We start from the raw sequence: 23,003 nt of genomic DNA on the forward strand, positions 1-23,003 counted from the left end.
CTCTCTTCATTTTTCAAAGACAATGGCTGGCGGGGTCATAAACATTGCTAGCAGACCGTCCTAACAAAACACTGAACACACACATATCCAGTCATCAGTCTGAGAGAGGTCAGAACCAGACGGAAGACAGCTTGGGCCAGACGGTCTCATCTTTCAAACTATTACATCAATAATTTACATCATTTACAGGCTTCTCTACAGAAAACCCACTTTTTCTTCAATCCATGGATTCCTCTTAACACTAACATAAATCTATCTATTCATACAATCAATTTGCAGCATTTGATGCCAAACATTTACTCTCAATTCTCTAAATTCTTTTTTTTTTTTGCACCTAATGTCATTTCAGTCGAAAGTGTAAAAACTTGTGAAAAAAAACACACTAAATGTTCTACAAACAAGTGTGAAAAATAACCTCTGGCAGAGGATCAGTATCCCTTTGCACACAATTGGTTCTTTGTTTTATCACATTATACTTCAAATGAAAAAAATACTGAGATCACACAATGGCTGCTTTACACTACGACTTCCCGTCCCTCACTGAGATGCCTTCATTTCATTCCTAGTTTAAAGTTTTTCTTATTGATTAGGCAAGGTTCAGAGAAGAACTATAATAAACACACTTTAGAAAATGTTTCAGTAAAAGAGCGACAATCCACAGAACATATTTCCCCTGCTTTCATGCTTCCAAAAACATGACATCTGGTTCTTCTGGTTGTTGTAGATCACATTAGGTGCATAAAATCCATTAACTACAGAGTGTGAGGTTTGAGTCAAACTCCAAATCTCAAAAAACACAAGAAAAATAAATTCATGGCAGTTTTTCTCATGCGTCCTTCTTGCTTCTTTAATCGCTGTGAACTTATGTAATTTTTTCTGGTCTAGCCCAATATTCTAAACTGCAATCTAAATCACAACACACAAAGAAATGCTGAAAGTTCTTCCAGCTCTCCGGTAAAGCACCCCCCACCCCTTACATGCAGTTTCTGTCAAACCTACTTACTGTAGAAGCAAAAATGAATGCGGTCGATTTAAAATAGAGACAGTGCAGTCTGGTTTTCTATGCCTTCAGTTCCTGTTTTTCATTCGACTCACCATGATCCATCTTCAATTTTACACAGCAATGCATTTATTTGCTCTCTTTCCCCCATTCATTCTCATTTATTCTCATTCATTTTCATTCATTTTCTTTGCTCACTCCAATCGGGATCAGAGAGGACATACTTCATCTTTCTTTTTACCTTTGTCTCCAAGAGTGAAGTGCAAATAAATTAGAATATTAGCAAAACTTCATTAATATTTTTCACTTAAGCTATAGAAGGTCAAAGCTAAAGAAGAGTTGTTAAAAAAGTGCTATATGCGGAAACGTGGATGGAAAGTTGAGCATAAGGAAAAAGTGTGTTTAAAAATGGTAAATGAGTAACAGGGACCCTAATTTGGAGAGGGTTATGAAGTGAAAGGTTTTTCTGGACCATAATATCACATTTGAATTAAGAATTTAAAGGTCTGGTAGTTTAAAATCGTTTTTTCTTCAGAAGTTTTCCACCGTCTGTGATGATTTGGTTGTCGGTCCAAAGATAAGCTTTTTTTTTTCTTCCTTAAATAAGGTCCAAAGTCAAGGCAACCATGTATCAGAACCTAAGAAGGCATTTCATGGTTTACTCTGCTGACAAGCTCTATAGAGATACTAATTTCATTTTCCAATCTTATTTGATACTTCTTAATCTCTTCACAGTTCTACATTTTAAATGAATACAGAACTGGACAGCCTCTTATGATGATCTTTTCTATTACCAGAAAATCCATCTATGAGAACCAAAATTTGACAATATTACAGAGGCAGTTGTGATTCAAATACAAATGTGCCCCAAATTAAGCCAATATTTTACAAAATTCAGAATTGCAAAATTTCACGATTGTGATATTTCAATTCAAAGCCATTAAAGATGACTTTTTTCAGAAAGTAACTGTCCAGATTCATCTTAAATTACTCAATTGAAGGCTGGCATTCTTGCACTCATTGCCCCCCCACACACACACACACAAAAACAAAATATAAATCCATAAGCTCTGGCCGTGGTGGTGCCTACAAAACACTTTTTTGCAGGTTTTTTTTTACGCTTTTTAAATACTCTGACAGGATACATTACTTCCTTTATAAATATCTCAGCAGGTTGTTATTTTCTTCAACATTCATTATATCCTTCTCTCAGTGTCATTCCCTACCAATCATGCATGATCTGGACATACAGAACATGTAGGGTTAAGGAACGGAAAAAAACAAAACAATTCAAGGACAAAGGAAAAAGAAAAAGGGCATAAAACCAGGAGAATAGAGGCAGAGAAGAGATCGTCGGACCCAAATCAAAGGACTCCTTATCAAAAAATATAAAACTGAAATGGGAAAAAAGTGTAAAAGACAAGGCAAATAGACAAGAAGAAAGGCAAAGGTGTACAGAAACCGAGCATCTTGATTAACTGAGAGATTGATCAGGGGCATTTAGAGCGAGGATGGGTGACACATGTCAAATTTCAGGTCAATTAACTCAATTGAGCAGAACTGAACAGAGCTAAGTAGAAAAACAGAGTCTTGGCACAGAGATGGAAATAGGGGGGGGGGGGGTTTGTATGGAATTTTAGTGTTTTATCAGTTAACTAATATGTATATGAATTACTAAATAATTAATATGATGATTATGAATCGATTATTATTAGTAAGGGGTAGTTAACAGTGGTCAAACCATTGATCCTGGTGAGGAGGTTTTTACCTGCACCCATTCTATCTATTGGGAGGCTCTTGCATCCATCTTTAAACTCTCCCCTTCTTGATCTCCCTGGATCATAAATTATTCCTTCTTGGGTCGTGAGAACCCTAACCTAAAATTGCAAAAATTACTTTTGTGATTTGTTACTTTGGATTAAATAAACTTAAACATTGACATTTGTTCACCACTTTTCCATGTTTTCTCCATTTACTGACTCTGATTTACTGGTAGGGTTGCCAACTCCCTGAAAAAAAAAGGAACACCTCATGTGCGTGCCAGCTGACCCGATTGCCTTTAACCCTCCTGGCATGGTGATTTTTTTTAGCCCCCCTTTGTGTGTGATTTTTTTGTTTAACTACTTGACACAAATCTGCATTGCATTAGATGCATATTTGTGAGTAACATGAACACATGGAAAACAAATTATTATCCAGCGATCCACTTTAGTACAAAATAAAAAACTTTGCTAAATAAAATAACGATCTTAAACATAAGCCTGTCCTGCTTAACTTCAAAGTGTAAAAATGAATACAAAATTATAAATTTTAAGTGCACATTTTTGGTTCAAAAGCAAACTTGTGCAAACTTGTAAACATATTTGTCGAAGGTGCACCACCCCCAAAAGCAGCGTCAGCATTTAAGGCCCCGTCCACACGAAGTCAAAACGAACACGAAACGCTAATATTTTCCAGAACGTTTGTCGTAAAGGCGGAGACGTAAAATAAATGTGATCGTCCACACGAATGCATGAAAACGCTGCAAAATGTATGCCAGGCCTGTAAGTGGCGCTGTGGTGCCAAAGCAAAAATAGGCGACGAAATGTTGGGCATGCGCACTAATATTTATACATGGTTGCCCTGCGGGTCCATTTTCGTGGTTCAGTCAAATTCAGGTGCTGAACTATGTCGTCTATATTGCTCTGTTCTTCCTGGAGATATTCCAGAAGAAGAAGATTCTGCTGTAAGCCCGACAGCAGGGTGAGTAGCATGCGCAGCAACCATTCAACACAGTACGGCGCCATTGTTGTTGTGATACTGTGTCGTGCATGCGTGTTTAGAGGCGACGCTATGACACATGCGTGTAAGAAAAAAAATGCGGTTAGAGCTTAAAGATGGAAACGCGAAAACGGCGTCTCAAAATCTTCCCACTCTGAAGGCTTAATAAAAAAAGATTGTTTACAGACCCCCGAAACGCCGGCTTCGTATGGATGAGAGGCTGGTTTGGTGAAAAATTTGTGCGTTTAGGCCAGGGTTTGGCTTCGTGTGGACGCGGCCTAAATTACTCCGTTTGTACCCCATACTGCTCTGCTGTTTCCCACTATCTTTTCCGTTAGCAACACTGGGCTCGACCAATGGGATGAGGGTATTCTGGATCGTTACATATATGTTGTCAGCTCATTGGTCACAACGCAGAACAGGGCCTGGGAACAAGTTTATAGTAAGTTTTGTATCTAACGTGCCCTTGTGCTTCATTTCCCATTAGCTTTTTACAAATTTTTTACTCTCACAGTAACACGGGACAAAGTGTGCTCCTTTTCCACTTAATACGGGTCAGGTAGTTTTATTTCTAAATACGTAATGATTCCGTTTTTTAAGGGACGGTTGGCAACCCTATTTACTGGACACTCCCCCCACTGATAGACAGCCTGGTGCATTCCTTTACCACCTTTCATGTGGACAGGCATAGTTTAGTGCTTTTCTGATTTCAAGTGGTCATGCAACAATCGGCTCTGCGTGTGACCGATGATATCCAGCTCAACTTAAACAGTAATCCCAGGAACTTCCTGATTTAACAAGGAGGGGATGGTTTGTTTTTGCCACACTGGGCCATGTTAGTTTGATTACTTTTATCTTAAATAAAATAATCTTTGGAAAGCAATGTTTTATATTAACTCTGTTCATCTTCAGCTGATATATTAGAACATTTTTTATTTACAAATGCAGAGGCCATACATTAATATTCAGCGGGCTGTAAATGCTGAGGGTCTTTCTTTCAAATTGATTAGTTTTTGGAAATATGTTTCTCAGATTGTGCAATTAAATACTAAACTGCAAATGCACCATCCTGTAAAATCTTTATTATAAGGAGGCTATTTCAAATGTGAACTAATATAAAGAACTATCAGGAGTTCTCCTGTGTATCTAAACAGACACAGTAAGATGTCAGAGGAAAAGGATTTTTCGACTCTAGTAATATGACTAATGATGCCCCATGGAGCTCAGTGAAAATACATTTATGCAGTGATTTGTTTTATGCCATTATATACGTTATATCCAGTGTAACTTAAAAAAACACATCTTACTTTATGCTTTGCCTCTCATCTGACTCCCTATGCTTATGTGAGTTCTGTTTGTTCCTTTTTATTTTTAAGATAACTTATTGTTCCTTTTTTTCTGAAAAAGGATGAAAAACATCATAACAATTAAATTAGTCTGCCTCTGGCATTAAGTAGAAAAGTCTCTTTTTGAGTGCTGATATATTTTAAGTGTGTTTCTCAGTAAAGGTTTAAAGTAAAACCTACGTTTTGTGACACCGAAAACTGGCAGAACAGACAGAAATGTTGTTTGCAGACTTTATGAGTGAAGAGTAACAACAAACACAGTGCACTGACCTTATTTCAGTGTAATTATTGTACTGATATTCCATGTATTATTCAGCTGCGGGTACATCAGTGTACCCTTTCTTTTGCTCCCAGATGTGAAATGGTAATGCAGATTAATCAGTCCCTCTTAGCCGCACACACACACATAATTCTTTTTCTTATGTGGTATCTTCTGAATCCTGATTACACTCTCCTATCCTAAGCTTTCCCCTAATTTACCTTCATTCCTCCTTTTCCTTCTTATCATTTCAGTCTTCTCCATTCTCTTTTTCTCTTTTTAGTGGCTGGTCCTGCTTGTGCTTCTTGCTGTTTCGTTTTTGTTTTTTTTAAGGAAGGCAGCGTCTGACATTGAATGTCACATCCAAGGTTATGAAGGCTTGTCTGTGTGAGTACAAAAGCCATCACTTCGCTAGAGAACATACACATTTGTACACAGTGCAACAAGCCCTCCTAAAAATTCCTGCACAGCAGCAGCAGCACAAGCTTCCTGTGTTGTTGCTAAAAAAATGTTGGTATGAAGATTAGTCACAGCGAAGGGAAAATGGTCATGTCTAACACGAGACAAATGTTATTCTTGACTCCATATGCGGAGGGATAAATATACCCCAATGTCTTTTAAAGGCAGTTTGGTTTACAAGATGATTCAAGAGAACATATATGGCTGTGCTGAAATATTTATAGTTTTCAAATGATTTCATGTTTTAACCAGAGACTTCAACTTGAAAGTAACATGGTAGATCAGCATACAACTACAGGGTGAAACAGAAAAATGCACGTCTTATGCCGTTACAAATACAAATCAAAAATGTGTGTTTATGGACCCCTCATTTAATTCCACAACTTGAGACCCACTGTAACCACAGAGGCTATGCATAATAAGAATATAGAGTCCACATGCTTGTAATTTTCCTTTTTGTATGTTAGCCTCAGAAGTTTTATAGAAAACATGAATTAAAAACAACAAATGTTAAGTGAGATAAAGTTGTGGAGAGGTCTAAAGCCCATGCAGGTTACAGGCCAGCATCTGATGCTTTAAAGATATCACATCCAGTTGCACTATTTCTAAAATGGTTTTTTTATGTTCACAAATGACCAAAGAAAAATAATTTATAGATTACAAAAATATGAATGAAAAATGGGGGGGAAAATGTTTAGTTCAATTGTAGATGATAAGGTAAATAATGGATGGAAAACTCTGGATGGAAATCTTTCACTGGTTTAGAAAAATTGGAAATGAAGCTTAAAACAATATTGCAAAGGGATGGTTTGCAGGCATCCCCAAAGTCGGTCCTCAAGGTTTTAGAGGTTTCTCTGCTTTAGCACAGCTGATTCTGATGATTGCAGTTCAGCTGTTAATCAAATATCAATGTAAATCAGCTGTGCTGGAGCAGGGAAACCTCTAAAACCTGCAGGACAACAGCCCTCGAGAACCGACTTTGGAGATGCCTGGTTTAGAGTAAAGCATAGCCATGCGATGCAAATCAGCTAGTCAGAGTCTAGACCTAAATCAATTTGACTTAGAGGACTTCAATAAATTTATATATTATTTAACAAGCGTAAGGTCCCTAAGTCATTCTTACTAAACCTTATGAAGCCAGGGTCGAATTACAGAAGAAAAACATGTTCGCTACATATGGAGCTACATATCAAGTGATGCATAGTTACATATTATTTATATCAGTCAAGCACAGTTTTTAAATGTTGTTTTGTGAACAGCAGCCGGAGCACTTTGAAAAGGGTATTATAATTGAAGAGTGAGTGTGGCTGTGTTTTGCCAAAAAGGGCTTAAAATATCAGTGTTCCCTATTTTCAACAGTATAGATGATCCCTGCACAGTCATAAGCCCATCATAATTCAAAAGAGAAAAAAATAACTCCTCAGTAGGCTTTGCTAACGTGACAAAAACCTGCAAAACAGGGTTATCCCGATCCCATTAGTCCTGAAATAAAATAATAGGGATTCTTTCTTTGACAGCATCAGTGTGTCCAGTCATTAGGGTGTAACTGGAAGGCACTAGGAGGCCGTGGAGAAGCTTTGCCCCATTAGGTTACTTCTAAGTGTCATGGGACTCCTTCCCAACAAATAGTAAAATTAAAACTTATGCACCTGAAATCTGGAAATAATGAAGTTCTTGCAGAATGAGTTTAAACTCTGCAAAAATTGTTCTTGATCACATTAATCACTCAGCCTCCCCTTCTGTTTTGTCTTTCTGTATTTTGTATTTCTCACACACAATGAACTAAGTGAAAAATAAAATGTTTTGCATAGTATGTAAGCTAAAATATACCTTCATTACATAAATGAGTTACTCTACTCAATAAAACAAATCTGTATGCAAGGGAACAAAAGTGAACTCAAAATAAATTATGTTTTATCATCATTTCAAACTTGCCTTCCCATCAAACCAACATGTACAATTTGTCAAGAGCAAAATAGATTCGCTGGAGAAAGCATTTTTACATTACTGATTCTTCTTTTATTCTGTTGTTTTTTTTTCTGTCACATCTAAATGGTTCAGGTCAACAATTCGTTACATAACTTAATACAAGAAGAATTTTAAATCATACTTTCATTCATAGAGGCAAGAAACGGTTTCCAAACTAATCTGCTGCTATGTGGGAAAACCTGAAAATGAATTCTTAACTGAGATCAAGAGGGATTGATTTTTAAATTGCTGTGGAGGAATTTTCCCTAAGTGGTTCCATTTCACCCAAACTGGTGACTTTTTGTGCAAAAATCTCTTTTTAAGTGTATTCCACTGTTTCCTAATTAAATCTAATTTAATCTTTGACCACAATGCAAAACTTTTTTTTCTTTTTTTTTATCCTGATAAAGTACAGCTGTGTATGTTACTTAACAAAATGAGGGCTGGACAGACTGATCCAGGACCTAGTGGAGAGAAGAATGTAAGTGTTTTCTCTATTATAACATTAGTCTAAGACCTAAAATATTAGAGCAGCCCCAAATTAATACATGCAAACTAAGCATTTGCTAACTCTGGTACAGAGCATCAAATAATAACATTTAGTTCTAATTTCACATGGTCCTTTTCCGAATAAATCAAAAAAAGATTACATACATAACCAGAGATTTTCCTTAGAAATTGAGATAGAAATCTAAAAATGTTTTAATACAGCTGTGCTTGAAAAGCTTACATACCGTTCCAAGAAAATTATAAATTAAGACCAAAATTCAAATAATAAAAAATTTAAAGAAATATTGATACCGGTATGTAGAAGTTAACTACATGATAATTCAGAAAAATAAATAAACAAAAATCTAAAAGACAAACTGTCCCAGACAAATTAAAGACTATTGCTAATGAACAGTAAACCGACAATTCTTGTCAACAAGTACAGAAAGTCTGACTGAATATTTTCTGAACATTGCAGAAAATACCTGTGATTTTTTTCTGTTTTTGAAGGAAGGGTATGTAAACTTTTAAGCACAACTGTAGGAAGCTATTCTATTGTTTGTTTTATGTCAGACCCTTCTACAATATTTCACCAAACGTCTTATGAACATGTTTTTCCAACAGGAAATGAAACTCAGTTGTTCAAATATCACCTTAATCATGGTTAATTAACAGATTAACAAGGACATTTACATTTTCTTCAAAGAACCAAGTTGTTTTGGAAAAAAAAATGTCACCACTATTGAATGAAATATCTGTATGCAGGCTTTTTAAAAAATATTTATTAAAGCTGTTTTTGCATCTTATTATAATTTGTTTAAAAAAAAAAGGGGGGGGGGCACCTTTAAACAGAATTGTATATTTGAAAGGATTATAATGGATGAGGGGTTTAATCAGCTGATTCCACTTTTAAAATTCATAATTTGTCTAACGAGTATTTGAGAGGAATTTAACCTTTACTGTTTCTCATCTTCTCATTTCATCTAAGCAGGCAATCTCTCAGAACCCCCAAGTCCCCATTAAATACTAATACCATTTATTGGTTCATTTTCCTTTTTACAAACTTCTATGGAATGACTGCCAAATTAAAACCTTAACTTTTTCACACATCAAAATTGATTTAGGACTAATACTAAAACTGCCAACCTTTGAAATGTGAAAGTAATCATAAATCACACATAAACCAAAAGCTTCAAGTGGCATGTGCTACAGCTTTACATACAAATCAAATCACATGTAGAATGTGTTTTATAAAGTTCAGTATCAGATACCGCATATTTTTCTCATCTTTAATAAAGATAACTCCATCTCCCCTCCCTCATATTCTCTAAATGTGTTTATAAAGCTGTCACACTATGTGTTGATTGGACACACTGTACTTCAGTAAAGCATAGAAGCCTAGCACACATGCAGAAGCTCCTGTATACTAGACAACAGAAAGGCAGGATGACAGAATCTTTTATGTGCATCTCTTTGGATGTCTGCACTCTCTTTTAAAGCAGCAGCAAACCCTGTTTGTGGACACATGCACAGAGACTCAACAGCTTTGTCCTCCACCTCCGCTGGCAGTCCTACTATCGCCACCATCTCCCTGCAGTGAACTGAAAGGCTGTGTGACTCAACTTCATGGCAACTCAATCAGTGAGGAAGAGGAACGAAAGGAGGTTTTCTTTTCCTTTTATAAAATCCTTCAATAGTGCTCACAAGTTTTTTTATGATTCTTTTCAGATCAAAAGGCTCAAACACTACATCAGCTGTGTCTCTCTCGCAGAACCACAGACCTTTTTGTTCAGACTGTCCTGCATGCATCACCTACTAATCTACTTCCCTAGTTTTGGACACAACTGCTTCATCAGCTTTCTGCCAGGCTTCAGTCCAGCCGTCTCAATTCAATTTCTACTACCTTTACCTCCGTAAAGTGAAAAATAAAAACAACTCTCTGCTGCAGTGGCAGTCCTACAGATTGCAATTCTCCTTATTTACTTTCTTTTTTTATTTTAACAGTTAAATAACTTTGCTTTTCTCTTTAATTAATTAAGAACTTTCTATAATTAATTCAGAATTCGATTTTGAACAGTTCATTACTGCTTGGACATTGTCTCTTGTTAAAACTTGTGTATATGAAAAGAGTGTATTTGGAGCATGGAAATGTGGGAAGTATGGATCAAATATCAATATTTAATGTAGAGATTGGTAAAGACTAAAAACAAAACATTTCATTCTTTAAGTGATTTTTGTGTTTCTTTGATAAGATGCAAGAAAATTATTAAGGCAGCAGGAAGTAGGCATAGCAAAGTAATGCCGAGTTATGTTTAAGGGATATCTCAGAAGGCTGTATTTAGTCAAAGTTCTTACAAAACCGAAACATAGTTGAGTGGAATTTAGTACTGAAATGAAATGCAATTACTGGATAATCTAAATAACCGTCAATTAATTGAGTAATCGATTAATCGTTAACTGGAGTATAGAGACTATAAAACATGCTTTTTGCAGACAGAGCAACCCACTGAAAAGTCGTAATTATACAAGATTAAATCTTTTATTCTCAAACTCTTCTATCCAGAACTTCACAAATAGAAAAGTTTTTATTTCACCTTCTGTAATTCTGTATAAAAAAAAAAAAACTTCTCTAAGGAAACTTTTGACATGTGATTATTAATTGATTAATTGAAAGAATAATCAACAGATTGATTAGCTAAATAATTGTTAGTTGCAGCCCTAGTGTAAATATGTCTTGGCACGATAAACACAGATTAAATGTAAACTAAAGCATTCGGCTGTTTACATGGCAGAATCAGCTAACACTGACGATGTACATCTGGTACATTCACCAGCATACATCTGGTAAATCGTCAGCCATCCACCACTCCAATTATTTTTTTAATTTTCAACAAGCTCATTGTGACATAACTCCTTTCTACTACAGGGTAGGCAACTACTACTAATACATTTACAGAAAATGAATTACAAAAACCCCAAAGCAGGCAGGAAGAAGGTACAATCAGGTGATTAGTGAATGTTTTTTAAATTCAAAAAACAGAAACTTACTGTACATGAACTGCTGGTTTAGCACAGGCAAAGGAGGAGGACAGGCAAAGAATAGAACTATAAAGGGATTTGATGAGAGAATCCAGTGGGGAGTAAGCAAAAACTGAAGGGACTGAATATTAGTGTGAGAATAAACTCAGTTTGGAGGTAGGGAAAATGTCAAAAACCAAAGACTGGTAGCAATTTAACTATGGAACAACCAGAATTATAATAATCTTTTAGTGGCTTCTGATGCAGGGGATTTCGCCACAATTACTTTATTTGATCTCCACACCATTATCTGAGACACTTGCTTCAAACAGGCGTGCAGAAAATGACAACAAAGGTGCCGTCTGCAATCTTGTCTGCATGCCCTATCCTCTACTCCCATCTTGTTTCCTTTGTGACATCACGTCACAGCACCACCAGCAGGTCTGGCATATTTTCACGGAGCTCAGGCCTATTGAGTACATTACTATGGATGCACACATTTACTGAACTGCCTTTGTGCTTATAGAGAAGCTTTCCTAAATCATAAGCCTTTTCTCTTCATGTGGATGTAGCCTAAAGCTCAGAGACCTAGAGTGTCGGCTGTGGGGATCAAACCGGGTACTTGCAACTTTCTCAGAGCACAAGCGCACTGCTCTAACCACTAGGCCAACACTCCCACCACTGGTTAATAATATTATTATACAACACTTTCCAATCCATTGTTTCCATAAGAATCTTACAGGTGTATAGTTTTACCTTCAGTGTGGATAGCAGACACATAACTCCAGTTGTATCTTTTGACAATGTCCACCATGGCTCGTGCTTGCTGGGCATCTGAAGGGACCACTCTCATAAAGTATTTATAAAGGCTCTGAAACCAAAAAGCATCAAGTGGATTGTAAATAAAATGAAAGTTTCCGGATGTAAATATCAGATTTAATATATAAAAAAATTATCATGCATTTGTTTCAAAATTTCTTCTGCGTTCCTAAAGTGATCCTGGCTCACCTTGTCACTGAGGTCCATGCTTGTGGCAGAGTAGGCGATCTGCGGTATGTTGAAAAGCTGCAGCAGATTTTGCACCTGGATAGCCACTGAACTTGATCCTGGTCCAATTAAACCGACAATAGGCTTCTTTCCACGCATTGGAGTAGCAGCTGGGTCTGAGCACTTCATTGTCCCTCCCCCTCCACCTCCTCCTCCCCCTCCACCTCCTCCTCCCCAAGATGTCACACCACCCCAATCCTCAGAATCATCAGAGGACACCAGAGAATCCCGTATGAACTCAATGCTCTGCTCCAGAGCCACAGCGGAGTGCCAACAGGAGTCCCGGATCTCGCAGCCCAAAGTGATGTTGGGAAGGATGTTTTGGTCAGCATTGATTCTGTCCAGCGTATGCATCATGGCCTCCACCCTCTGGATGCCATACTGCTCACGCACTGCGCCACACTTGCGTTCGTGAACCTGAGCGAACAAAAAAGAACAAATTATGTCAAGGTGTCATGAATTTCTATCAAGGAAAATGACCTGAATTGACCTAAAAATAAAAAAATAGATACTTTACATATCTAAAGGTTGTTTTTGTTTGATTATTCATATTTGAATGAAAAACAAAGCCTAAATGTCAGTGGGTGAGTACTGGTTACTGAGGCAACTAATGTTCATGATGCTGCAAACACAAAAGGGTTTCCATTTTAAAAAATAAAGATATTTCTTTGGTAAGCCTAGCAGCTTTGTTTGGATTCTCTCTGAACAAATATGGAAAAATAATACCATAAATATGAGCAGTTATTTTTCCAAAAATATTTTTCCTGTAACTGATAAGAGGATATGTCAGGTTTTTTTTGTAATATATGATAATGTTGTTAGTAGTTGACATTTTACCTCCACTGGATAACTTGTTTTTTTCTTTTTATTTGGGGTCATTTGAAAATATTTGTTTCTGTAGGCTAACACTAACGGCTGTTCTGAGAATTCTACAGTTATATAGCAGAAGTAATCTCATAGCAGGCAATTATTAAAGACAGTCATAACATTTGCATTGGGTTGTTGTTATTTAACAGTACAATTATTTACACAGGAAAGGCAAGTGGTGCAACACCACTGATCTTTATGACAGATTAAGAAGGTTCTGTTCACAATACGTTTCACACGGGAAGATCATGGGTGGCGCAACACCTATACCGCCATGTTGCATGTGATTTTACTGGATTTGCATAAACCACTTTCCTCTCTTTGAGATTTTGGCTGTTTCAAAATGGTAGATATTCTCTTGATACTTGTCTCCTCTTAAGGTAACCATGAGCTTTACCCTCTGAGATTACAAATCTGGATTTATGCTAAGGACAAAGGGCTATATCGTTATTTAAAAAAAAACATTAACTGCTAACATCCCTCTAAGATCTTAGAGAAATCTTTAACTAGAATATCAGATTTGCATGCCTACTTTTGAGACCATGTTGCAGGAGTAGAGAAAAACAAAGGAAATCACCTTGTCAGCAGGGGGCTGGTGATGGACAGAGAACAAAGCTCCAATGATGATGTCCCCAGGCATGTGCGCCACAACTCTCCGTTCACTGGAATCTGCTCCTTCACACCACACCCAAATTGAAAAAAGCAGCAGAAGCCAAAGCATCATCATGGTAGAGCGAGGTTGGGAAGCACAGGCAGATCTCAGATTGTAAGCGCAGAAGTGTCACAGGGTACTACTGCTTGACCAACAGATTGGCTGAACATGTCAAGAGCTGTCGGCGATGTGGAAGGCTTGGAGTAAAACTCAGTTTTGTATTCTGCCTTTCCAAGTTGTTTTTTTTAGGGAATAGCTTGTATGTCAAGGGGGGAGCATTTGTGGGAGGACTGAGACAGCTGCTGCTGTGCAAACTATAAAAAAATTCAGGAGAAAGTCTAGAAAAAGTTTCTCCAGGATCCCCCGGCTACAAGGCTGTGCTGGTCTCCCCTGGAAAAGTTCAGTGAAAGACATGTTCCCAAAAACCTGTGGGATGAAAAACACTCAGTTAGACGGTATAAACACAATCTTGTTAAAAAAATTTCAACTAATATAACATTGTTAGAAAAACTCAGGGAATATCTCTTCATTGACATTTAATGAATGATCAAAAAGGCAAAGCAATGGGATATCTGGTCCTGTTTCTGCAGTACACCCTTGTTGAGTCATGTGATTTAAAACAAACTTAAAGATATAGTGGAGCATTTTCCCGAATTTTTGAAAAGACACACCCCCTCCACTTTAAAAAAAAGTTTGCACATGCACAACCCTGTACCTGCTCCTGAGAGGGAACGCATATTAAACGTGTGCGAGAACATGCACAAGCCCATTCCTCCTCGTGCACGCTGTGTTTAAAAGTTGCTGTTTGCATCGCTCATACAAGCTGACTTTCCAAAAGAAGATTTGCATTTTTCCATTATGTCAAACTCACCACCTGTAGGTGAAAATGTTTACGAGCACCTAGGACGGCTTTACGTAAACATATCAGCAGAAAGATTTGACAATTAGGAGGACCACTTATTTTAATGATCCATCCGGAAAAAGAACATCCTCCACTATAGCTTTAAAGATATATTGGAGAAGTAGAATAAATTAGCAGTAGCAACCCAAGACGGCATGTATACGAGAGTAAAAACGTTTAGCTCTTTCACATGGTCACATAACTACGAGGACATCCTGAGGAGCCATTTATTTCTGCAGCTTAATGTGATGACAACAGTATTGGCTGGGGACCAGCTCTCTACATGCCTCAGGAATTGATGCCTAACAAACACTGGTCGAGCTCTTTTCCTCTGCTTCCTAGGGAATAGTTCTACATCACTGTGAATGAGCAGAGTCACCACTGAGTCAACAAGATATCAATATCTCAAACACAACAGCATTTCACGCCTCAAGCAGCTGTGAAGAAGAGTGCTTTTCTGAAAAAGGTTTCTGTAACACTCTAATAGGTCTGATGGATGTAAACAGTATAGTTCTAATCTGAACCGACACATTTTTTGTAATGAAAAGTAAAGTAAGTCCAACTTTACTTAGATGATTGTAGGCTCTCTCTCCAAAAAACCTTGGAATCATAAAACGTTGGATTGGTATGGCTCTGCATTCATGGGCATTTTGTATTTATTTTGTTTTAGCAAAAAAAGTCAAAATATTCCTTGTGTCTGTATCTATAAACTAGTGAGCACATATTCTCCGTTTAGTATCCGTTAATAAAGCTCCAAACAAAGCGTTCATGCTCTGTGGGTTTTGGTTTGTCTTTTTTTGCTGTGTAAGCGGATTTTAAACTTCTGCTTGTCTCATCTAGTTTTTTCAGATCCAGCCTCTCTTCCCCATATCCATTTTTTCCAGTAATCTAGGTATATATTCTGTCTGTTTTACTTTTCAGAACCACAAAAGATAGTTTTTTCTTTTGTTGAACAACCTGAATTTAGAGTTTCAGAATTTCCCATCATCTGTTTCACTGTTCTATTCAGCTGCTTCGTTTGACATTTATTGTATGTATTGGGATCAAATAAAAAATCAAAGAATAATGATCAGACTGTATACGAATAGAAAAAACACACAAAGCTCCCTGTGAATTAATCCTAAGAAATGAGGCACTGAGAGGAGTGAATCTTCATGTTTGCAGAGAGAGGCAAGGCAAGGCAAGGCAATTTAATTTGTATAGCACAAATCAGTACATGGACAATTCAAAGTGCTTTAAATGAATTAGATAATAAAATAGAAGAAAAGTAGAATGAAAGAAAAAAAAGGAAAACAAAACAATTGGACCACAAAAAAGCAGATTAAAAGCAAGTTAAAAAAGCGGGATAAAGAAATTAACAGTTGGACCACAACCTTAAACTAATACCCAAGTTAGCAGTTTAACTTAACAGTCAAAGGTAGTTTTAAACTTTTTTTTTTTTTTACTTTGACTTCAAACAACTCAGGCTTTCCACACTTTTACAGTCTTCTAGGACTTTTTCCCAGTGGAGAATAGGAACTAAATGCTGCTTCCCCATGTTTGGTTTTTGTTCTGGGTGCAGAGTAGACTGGAACTGGAAGACCTGGGTGGACTGGGAGGTTGACACACTGACAACAAATCTGTAATGTATTGAGTTGCTGATCCATTCTTTGATTTATAGACCATTCTCTGAGCTCCAGGGAGAGCATCTTATAAGGTCATTGCTACAACAAGCATTTACATTAGTTCTGCTGTAAGTCTGGTAAATGATCTTATGCTCATTCCAAAGAATTTTTCCAAGCCGTGCCAAAAAATAAATGTGAGCCTTGATAGCTGATGGTTTTGTTATGTGTACCTCACCTAGAGCTGCTACAGAAAAGCAAATACGTAAGATTGACTAGGAAATTACTGTTAGTTAAATGGAAAGTGACATCCATTCAGTAAACCTTCAATTAGCCATCTGTCTGCATGTCTCCAGCATTTGGTCTGACATCAGTACGTCACCAATAATTCATTGCAATCGACCATTCAGAAAAAGGTAGAGTGGAGTGCGGCATTTCAGAGCATATGTTAGAATGAAAAGAGAAAAACTAATGCTAAAGATAAAAACCAGAATGAGATAAAAGAAATTAAAAAAAAAAGCGTGAGGCATTACTGACATCAGCGGCTGCAGAGTCTGTTTGAATTAAAATGGGCGTTTCAAGCTGGCAGGATTGTTCACTGCTGCTCCAATAATGAATGAATGAATAAAACCAAACTAAGCCTTGCAGTGCACGTACACCCAGTTATTTAGTGATGCAACTGCATGTCGGCCTCTGCTTCCCGCTCCCTCTGTCTCCCATTCTCCTCGTCTTCTGGTGAAACACACAAGCAAGCTGAGGTTTAAGAAGAAGCCTCAGGTCTGGCGCTGGTTTCATGATCGCAGCATTTTGCTGGGGTAGAACATTCATACCTTCTTTTTGGCTCTCATGTCAACAGGTTAGAACAAAAAAGTCGGCAATGTCTCACTCCTGTCAAGTCATCCTGAAGCCATAACAGATGTGATTTTTGCGATGTTGCTTATATGTGGAATAAGTGTCAGGAGTTCAGTTTGTGGCTGAATATTCAACTAATGCATTTGTTCATCATCACGTCCTTATATTGGCCGAGCAAAGCATGTTCTCATTGTCTTCTGTTTACAGGCAAATAATCATAAATATTTGTTAATTTTTTTCAACCGCTATTTGATATTCAGTGTTTTTAAATAAAAAAACAAACAATGGTTGTAAGAAGTTTTAAACAGGATTTTAAAAACCGCAGCTATTAATATTAAGAGTTTACCCGTTTACAAATGTCTGATTGATAGAGTTAAAAATACTGTTTCAGACACAGATGGATGGAAGTTGAAGACAAGTGTCAGCGAGATGTCCTGATCAGATGTTCGAACAAATTTAACTGATTCCCTTTGCTCTACTACCAGAGGGGGGAGTTACACTGTCCAAGAGTTAATTTCCTAATTGTGGTTACACAAGATTTTTTTTAATTGATGATTTATATCTTCTCACCATGTGTTTTCTTTTTTTTTTGTTTAGCTCATCGCCACCATAATAAACTAAAGCCATATCCAAATATTGTAGATAAGGCCACAATCCATTTATACACGTCCAACATTACTTGTGAGAAAGACACATATGATATTGAACTTCAAAGACTTTCCCCCAGGCCTAAAGGGAGAACTCAACCTTATTCTGATCAGAACCAAGACCTCACACTTAGATTAACTATTTTTTCTGAATGTGAACCCTTCCACAACATGCAATACAATAATAAAACTAGATCATCTTAAAAAAAAGACAATAAACCCAAGAGTTACAGAGTGCCATCTGCGCCTATTCATGGCGGACATGTTTGCAATAGACTTCCCTGAATCTGTGTACACTATATACTCTATGTGCATTTTCTTAAAAAGCAGGCTGCAGAGATTAAAAAATGTGGTGTATTAGACCCATGACTAGGCTTGTCCCGATCCGATCCGCGTATCGGATCGGGACGCCGATATTGGCAAAAAAATGCGTATCGGCAAAGCATGTAAAATGCCGATCCAGAATGCCGATCCAGTTTTAAAAAAAAAAATCCGGTCCGTATTTTCCAGTTTCGCCGATTGAAACGATCCATTCCACTATTTTGCGCCAGTGTTATCCCTGTTTTGCATTTTTATTAAAACTTACAGTAATACTTGCACCTTTAACTGTTTACGGTTTTACTGTTCACTGTGCAATTTCAGATTGCTATTCATAATTTTGTCCAGTTTGTGTTTATCTCTTAATAAACAGGAAAGTTTGTTGTTACCAATCATTGTGTTTTATTCAATCTCACCTAATTCAGCTGGCTAGATGTTATCAAGAGTACTTAAACCCTTTTCAACATGAGTCTTACAACTAAGGCTAAATACTTTAACTTAAACTTAAATACATGCTCGGATAGGCTGGTATCGGCCAGTATCGTATCGGATCGGAAGTCCAAAAACAATATCGGGATCGGAAGTGCAAAAACCTGGATCGGGACATCTCTACCCATGACAATAAATTAAGTGAGTTAAACTAGGCTGAGTGAAAGATGCAAATAATGTTGATGTTTTTTTGAAAACCAAAGACCCTTCCCCCACATCTTCACCATTAGAGTTTGAAGTAAAACCAGATCCCCTAACTTACTGCTAGCATCGAAATGATCCTGTAAAATAAAGTGGATTACAGCGCTGAAACTCCCCTAATGAGAAGCCCCTTCTCTTTATTTGCAGCTCTGAGTCACCTACCGGGTTCCCCTATCATGCTCTACTATGTTGCTTTCTTGTTGTGGAGACTTAATGAGCAACTCGTTCCCTAAAGAAACATCTCCTACACATCATTAAGCATTTATACCTTTAGCTCTAACCAAACTACACACAAGTGCACTGTAAACCCCATGAAATAACTTTTACACAGACATAAAGAGGCATGCAAACTAACCTCTGGTTTGCAGCAATCCCTTTCATGCAGTGAATTTTATTACAGCTGAAAACTTTTAATTTACTATGTAGTAATGAGGAGACATTCAGTTTTAAAAGATACGCAGAAATACAGTTTTTTTTTCCTCAGTTCTGTTATTTGCAGATAGTTATGTTTGTAATTAACACGAGTACAACAGCAGACAGCGTCTGGAGAGAGAACAAAATTTGATTTGCTCTTGTAATGTATGGGGAATTGCAAATTCACCACAGAAACTCAACTGTGCCCTTTTCTGTCAGTAGATATGGGGTAAATTATTCTTTCAAAGGCAAATATACATCAGCGTCATGCAATTATCAACCTACCCAAACTAGAAAACAAACACAGGCTACAATGGAAAAATAGTGAGCGCCCTATGCCATTCATAAATGGATGCACGTCCGCCCACATGAATTTAAAAAAGGTCCATTCTGTTATCACCCAGTCAGAGTGGGTGCCTCTGCCTCCTGCTATAGAGGAACATCCACTAGGCTCTGTGGCTGCATATTTTACAAAAACCTGAAGAAAAAAAATACTTGAACTGAATTATATTGTTTGTTGTTTTTCTCTCATTGCAAGGCTTTTGCTCTTTTGCTGAGTGGGCGTGGGACAGAGTGTCTCGGTAGGCTTTTCTTAATCCTGAGTGGACAAGGGAACCATTTTCTCCAGAGGTTCACAGTAAGCAATGTTTCAGCAGGTTTTTTAAAAGTTGAATGTCATCTGAAAGTTTAAATATCTCATCTGTCAATTGGATATTTCTGATGCTTAAATTAAAAATGCAATAAACATTTAGTCAATTTTTGTCAATGTGTTTTTGTTTTTTAATGCGCCCTCTTGTATTCTAAACATGGTTATTACAAATTAATAATTATCCACAGCTATAAGCATGCCTCTGAAACTCTGTTCAGTAATGGCAGGCTTAAATGGTTGTTATACAATCTCTGTAATATGACAATATGTGTCATCAGCACAGTAACTGATGCAAACACCATAAAAGGTTTGCAAGAGCAGCATGCATAACTCACCCAAACAATCATTGACCTTTCATCGCTTATCCTGCAATCCGCTGAGACTTTCTGCCGCCGCTCCTCTATGCAGAGCACCTTAATTGTACCCCATCCACTTTAATCTATATCATAATTTTTTTTTTTATGCATTATGAGTTTAATTACCAGACTGATCTGACATCTTCCAAGCCCTTAATTAATCACTGACGAGCAGCGTCTGCCCAAAGTGCCTGGCTCCAAGGAGAAAGACTTGCGCAGCGCTGCAACAGTCAGACCGCAAAACGCGATAAGAGAGCAACATTTGCACCCAATCAAACACACACAGATTGATAATGAGCGAATGATGCAGGAACATGAAAGAGACACAGTCAGGGACAGTCTGAAACCAACACTGCTGCAGCATGCACGGATAAAGAGGGGGCTCTACCCCCCTCAGACATGACTGTGCGCCCTGGAACCAACACCGGAGAACGAGATGTTTCCATAAACTAGGTTATTAGTGAGTTATGGCAAACCTAGATTTTAAACATACAAGTTAAAGCAAGAAAATTAATTGCAGTCAGAAAACATTAGGGGACACTGAGTACATCTCCAGTGAATAAATTACGTTTATCCTATACTATATGTATATTTCTCTTAAATCTTTACCTCATAGAGTCCCTCATGGTTCTGAAATCATGCGCAGCATCCCGCTTGACAATTAGGATGCATGCTGCCACAGAGGAAGAGGCTGTCCATAGTCCAATGTCAAACAGCCTGAAAAGCAGCAGCAGCAGCAGATCGCTGTGCAGCTCCTGAAGAGTCCTCCGTTTTCCAGTCACGCACACCTGAACCTCTTCTCCAAACACCTCTCTCCTTCCTCTGCTCCTCCTCTTCTCAGCACATCTCCCCTCACATTATCCTCCGCACTCCCCCTCCTCACCGCCTCTCTCTCCCCTGCTCTTCACGACCCCCTCTGCTGCTGCTTATATTCATTCAGCATTGCTACTTGTCTCAAGCATTTATACATTTTTTTGCTGCTTTTCTAACAAAAACTTGTTACCCCCACTCATACTGACCCAACTAGGAATGAGCCATCAGTGTTTAGGCTGTACGTAAAGGTGTACTTGAAGCATTTAGATACTACATTCATTTCACCCAGATGCCTGAGCAAATACTGTCTCATATTAGATTAGATTATTGTATTAGATTATATTAGAATACTAGCAGATTCTGCAAGTTTCTTCCCGCCACCATCAGACTACTGAACTGTTAAAAAAAAAGAAAAAACTCTAAATCATGTCACAGACTCAAAAATAGTTCATATTTGCAAAAAATATTAATTGAACCATGTTCTTTCTCCCACACTGTTTACATTTGATCACTGCACATTATGGAATGAAAATGTTCATTTACTGTCTGAAAAGATGTACTAAGCAAAATTTCAAAAATAACAATAAAAGTTGTCTTAGTCTGAGTCATTGTTTTTTGTCTGCAAGATGGAACAGTTATTGGAACGTTTTAGCATGAATGTCCCTGCCTCAAATCTGGAGCATTGGTGATAAACATGTGAGACCATTCAATGTTGCATTCCAGATTCCTCTCGCTTTAGCCGTTCCAACCAGCTTTCAAGTGGGAGGCAGCTTAGAAAAGGGGCAAAATATGTTTTTAATCTTACCTTGTCCCAGTTTTTCCAGGCCCATTGTATTAAAATCAACCCACAACTGGATGGCTCTGTATTCAACACAAGGCTCAGTTAGCAATGTGTGCTGGAAATTAGCAAATGGAATGCTTCAAAGCTTAAGTTTCCCTACCCCACACCAAATCCAGTGTAGTGACTATATCTCAGCAATAGCTTAAAAAATAATCTGTTTGTTTGCACTTTAGGTGGTTCGCATCCCTGAACATGTCCCTTCAGGGTTTAAATTGTAACTGTCATGTCAATATCAATTTGCCTAATTAATCGCTTGAACTCGATAATAAATAAGCTATAATATTTCTGGGGCAATGTATTAAAACACTGTTTTTTAATATGCTATTTAATGCTTTCTAACTGATGTACCCATATGGATATAGGCTTTCACTGCCATTTATAACCACAGCTGATATAGCTCCTGGCAGCAATACCAGAGACTCACACAGGCTAGAGGTGACACTATAATGATATAGTAATGCAGAAATTTAGCTGTAATCATATTCCTAATTATGTTCAACAATATTTACATGTCATGTTTTTTTTAAAATATATATTTTAAGGAAACCGTATAGTGCATTCATTGTCTGTACCACCTTGCCTTTGCAGTGTTGTGGGGTGTGAGTGCTCATCTTTTTTGGGCAATTGTTAGGGGACACCCTTTTATCACAAGAACCCAAAATCAACAAGAATTTGAACATAGGATTGTCTCCTGCAGGGTAACAGTGCTAACAACTTGGCCATGGTGAATGCCTGACATCCTAGTTTAAATGCATCAACTACTGAGAAACAGATTTCTTTTGATGTGTTCTAAATCCATCTGTCCATTTTCTTTCACACTTTATCCCAGCTGGGGTCACAAGGGGTGCTGGTGTCTATCTCCAGCTGTCTATGGGCGAGAGGCAGGGTACACCCTGGACAGGTCGCCAGTCCATCGCAGGGCAACACAGAGACAAACAGGACAAATAACCATTCACACCTAAGGAAAATTCAGTCATATTTTTAGACTGTTTTTTTTTTGAAAACAGTCTAAAAACATGTGTGAGTTCTCTCCCGAGTACCTGGAGAGTACCCATG

General features: G+C 37.6%; 1 protein-coding gene across 3 annotated transcripts in view; it reads right to left on the bottom strand.

Moving 5' to 3' along the window:
- grm5b (glutamate receptor, metabotropic 5b) overlaps window positions 1-23,003 on the bottom strand; it is a 98,674-nt gene that overhangs the window by 73,631 nt on the left and 2,040 nt on the right. The window contains exons 1-4 of one of the 3 annotated variants that reach the window (XM_038267871.1): window positions 20,903-21,129; window positions 13,791-14,291; window positions 12,308-12,763; window positions 12,056-12,170 (exon numbers count right to left, since the gene is read on the bottom strand). In XM_038267871.1, coding sequence (XP_038123799.1) covers window positions 12,056-12,170; window positions 12,308-12,763; window positions 13,791-13,940 — 721 coding nt within the window. In that variant the 5' untranslated portion in view covers window positions 13,941-14,291; window positions 20,903-21,129. Of the gene's footprint in view, window positions 1-12,055; window positions 12,171-12,307; window positions 12,764-13,790; window positions 14,292-20,272; window positions 20,561-20,902; window positions 21,130-23,003 lie in introns of those variants that run through there. The other 2 variants (XM_038267873.1, XM_038267872.1) reach the window with 2 other exon arrangements.

Source organism: Cyprinodon tularosa, unplaced genomic scaffold (genome assembly GCF_016077235.1).
Source record: "Cyprinodon tularosa strain WSP-4 unplaced genomic scaffold, ASM1607723v1 ctg69, whole genome shotgun sequence".
Classification (NCBI taxonomy): Eukaryota; Metazoa; Chordata; class Actinopteri; order Cyprinodontiformes; family Cyprinodontidae; genus Cyprinodon; species Cyprinodon tularosa.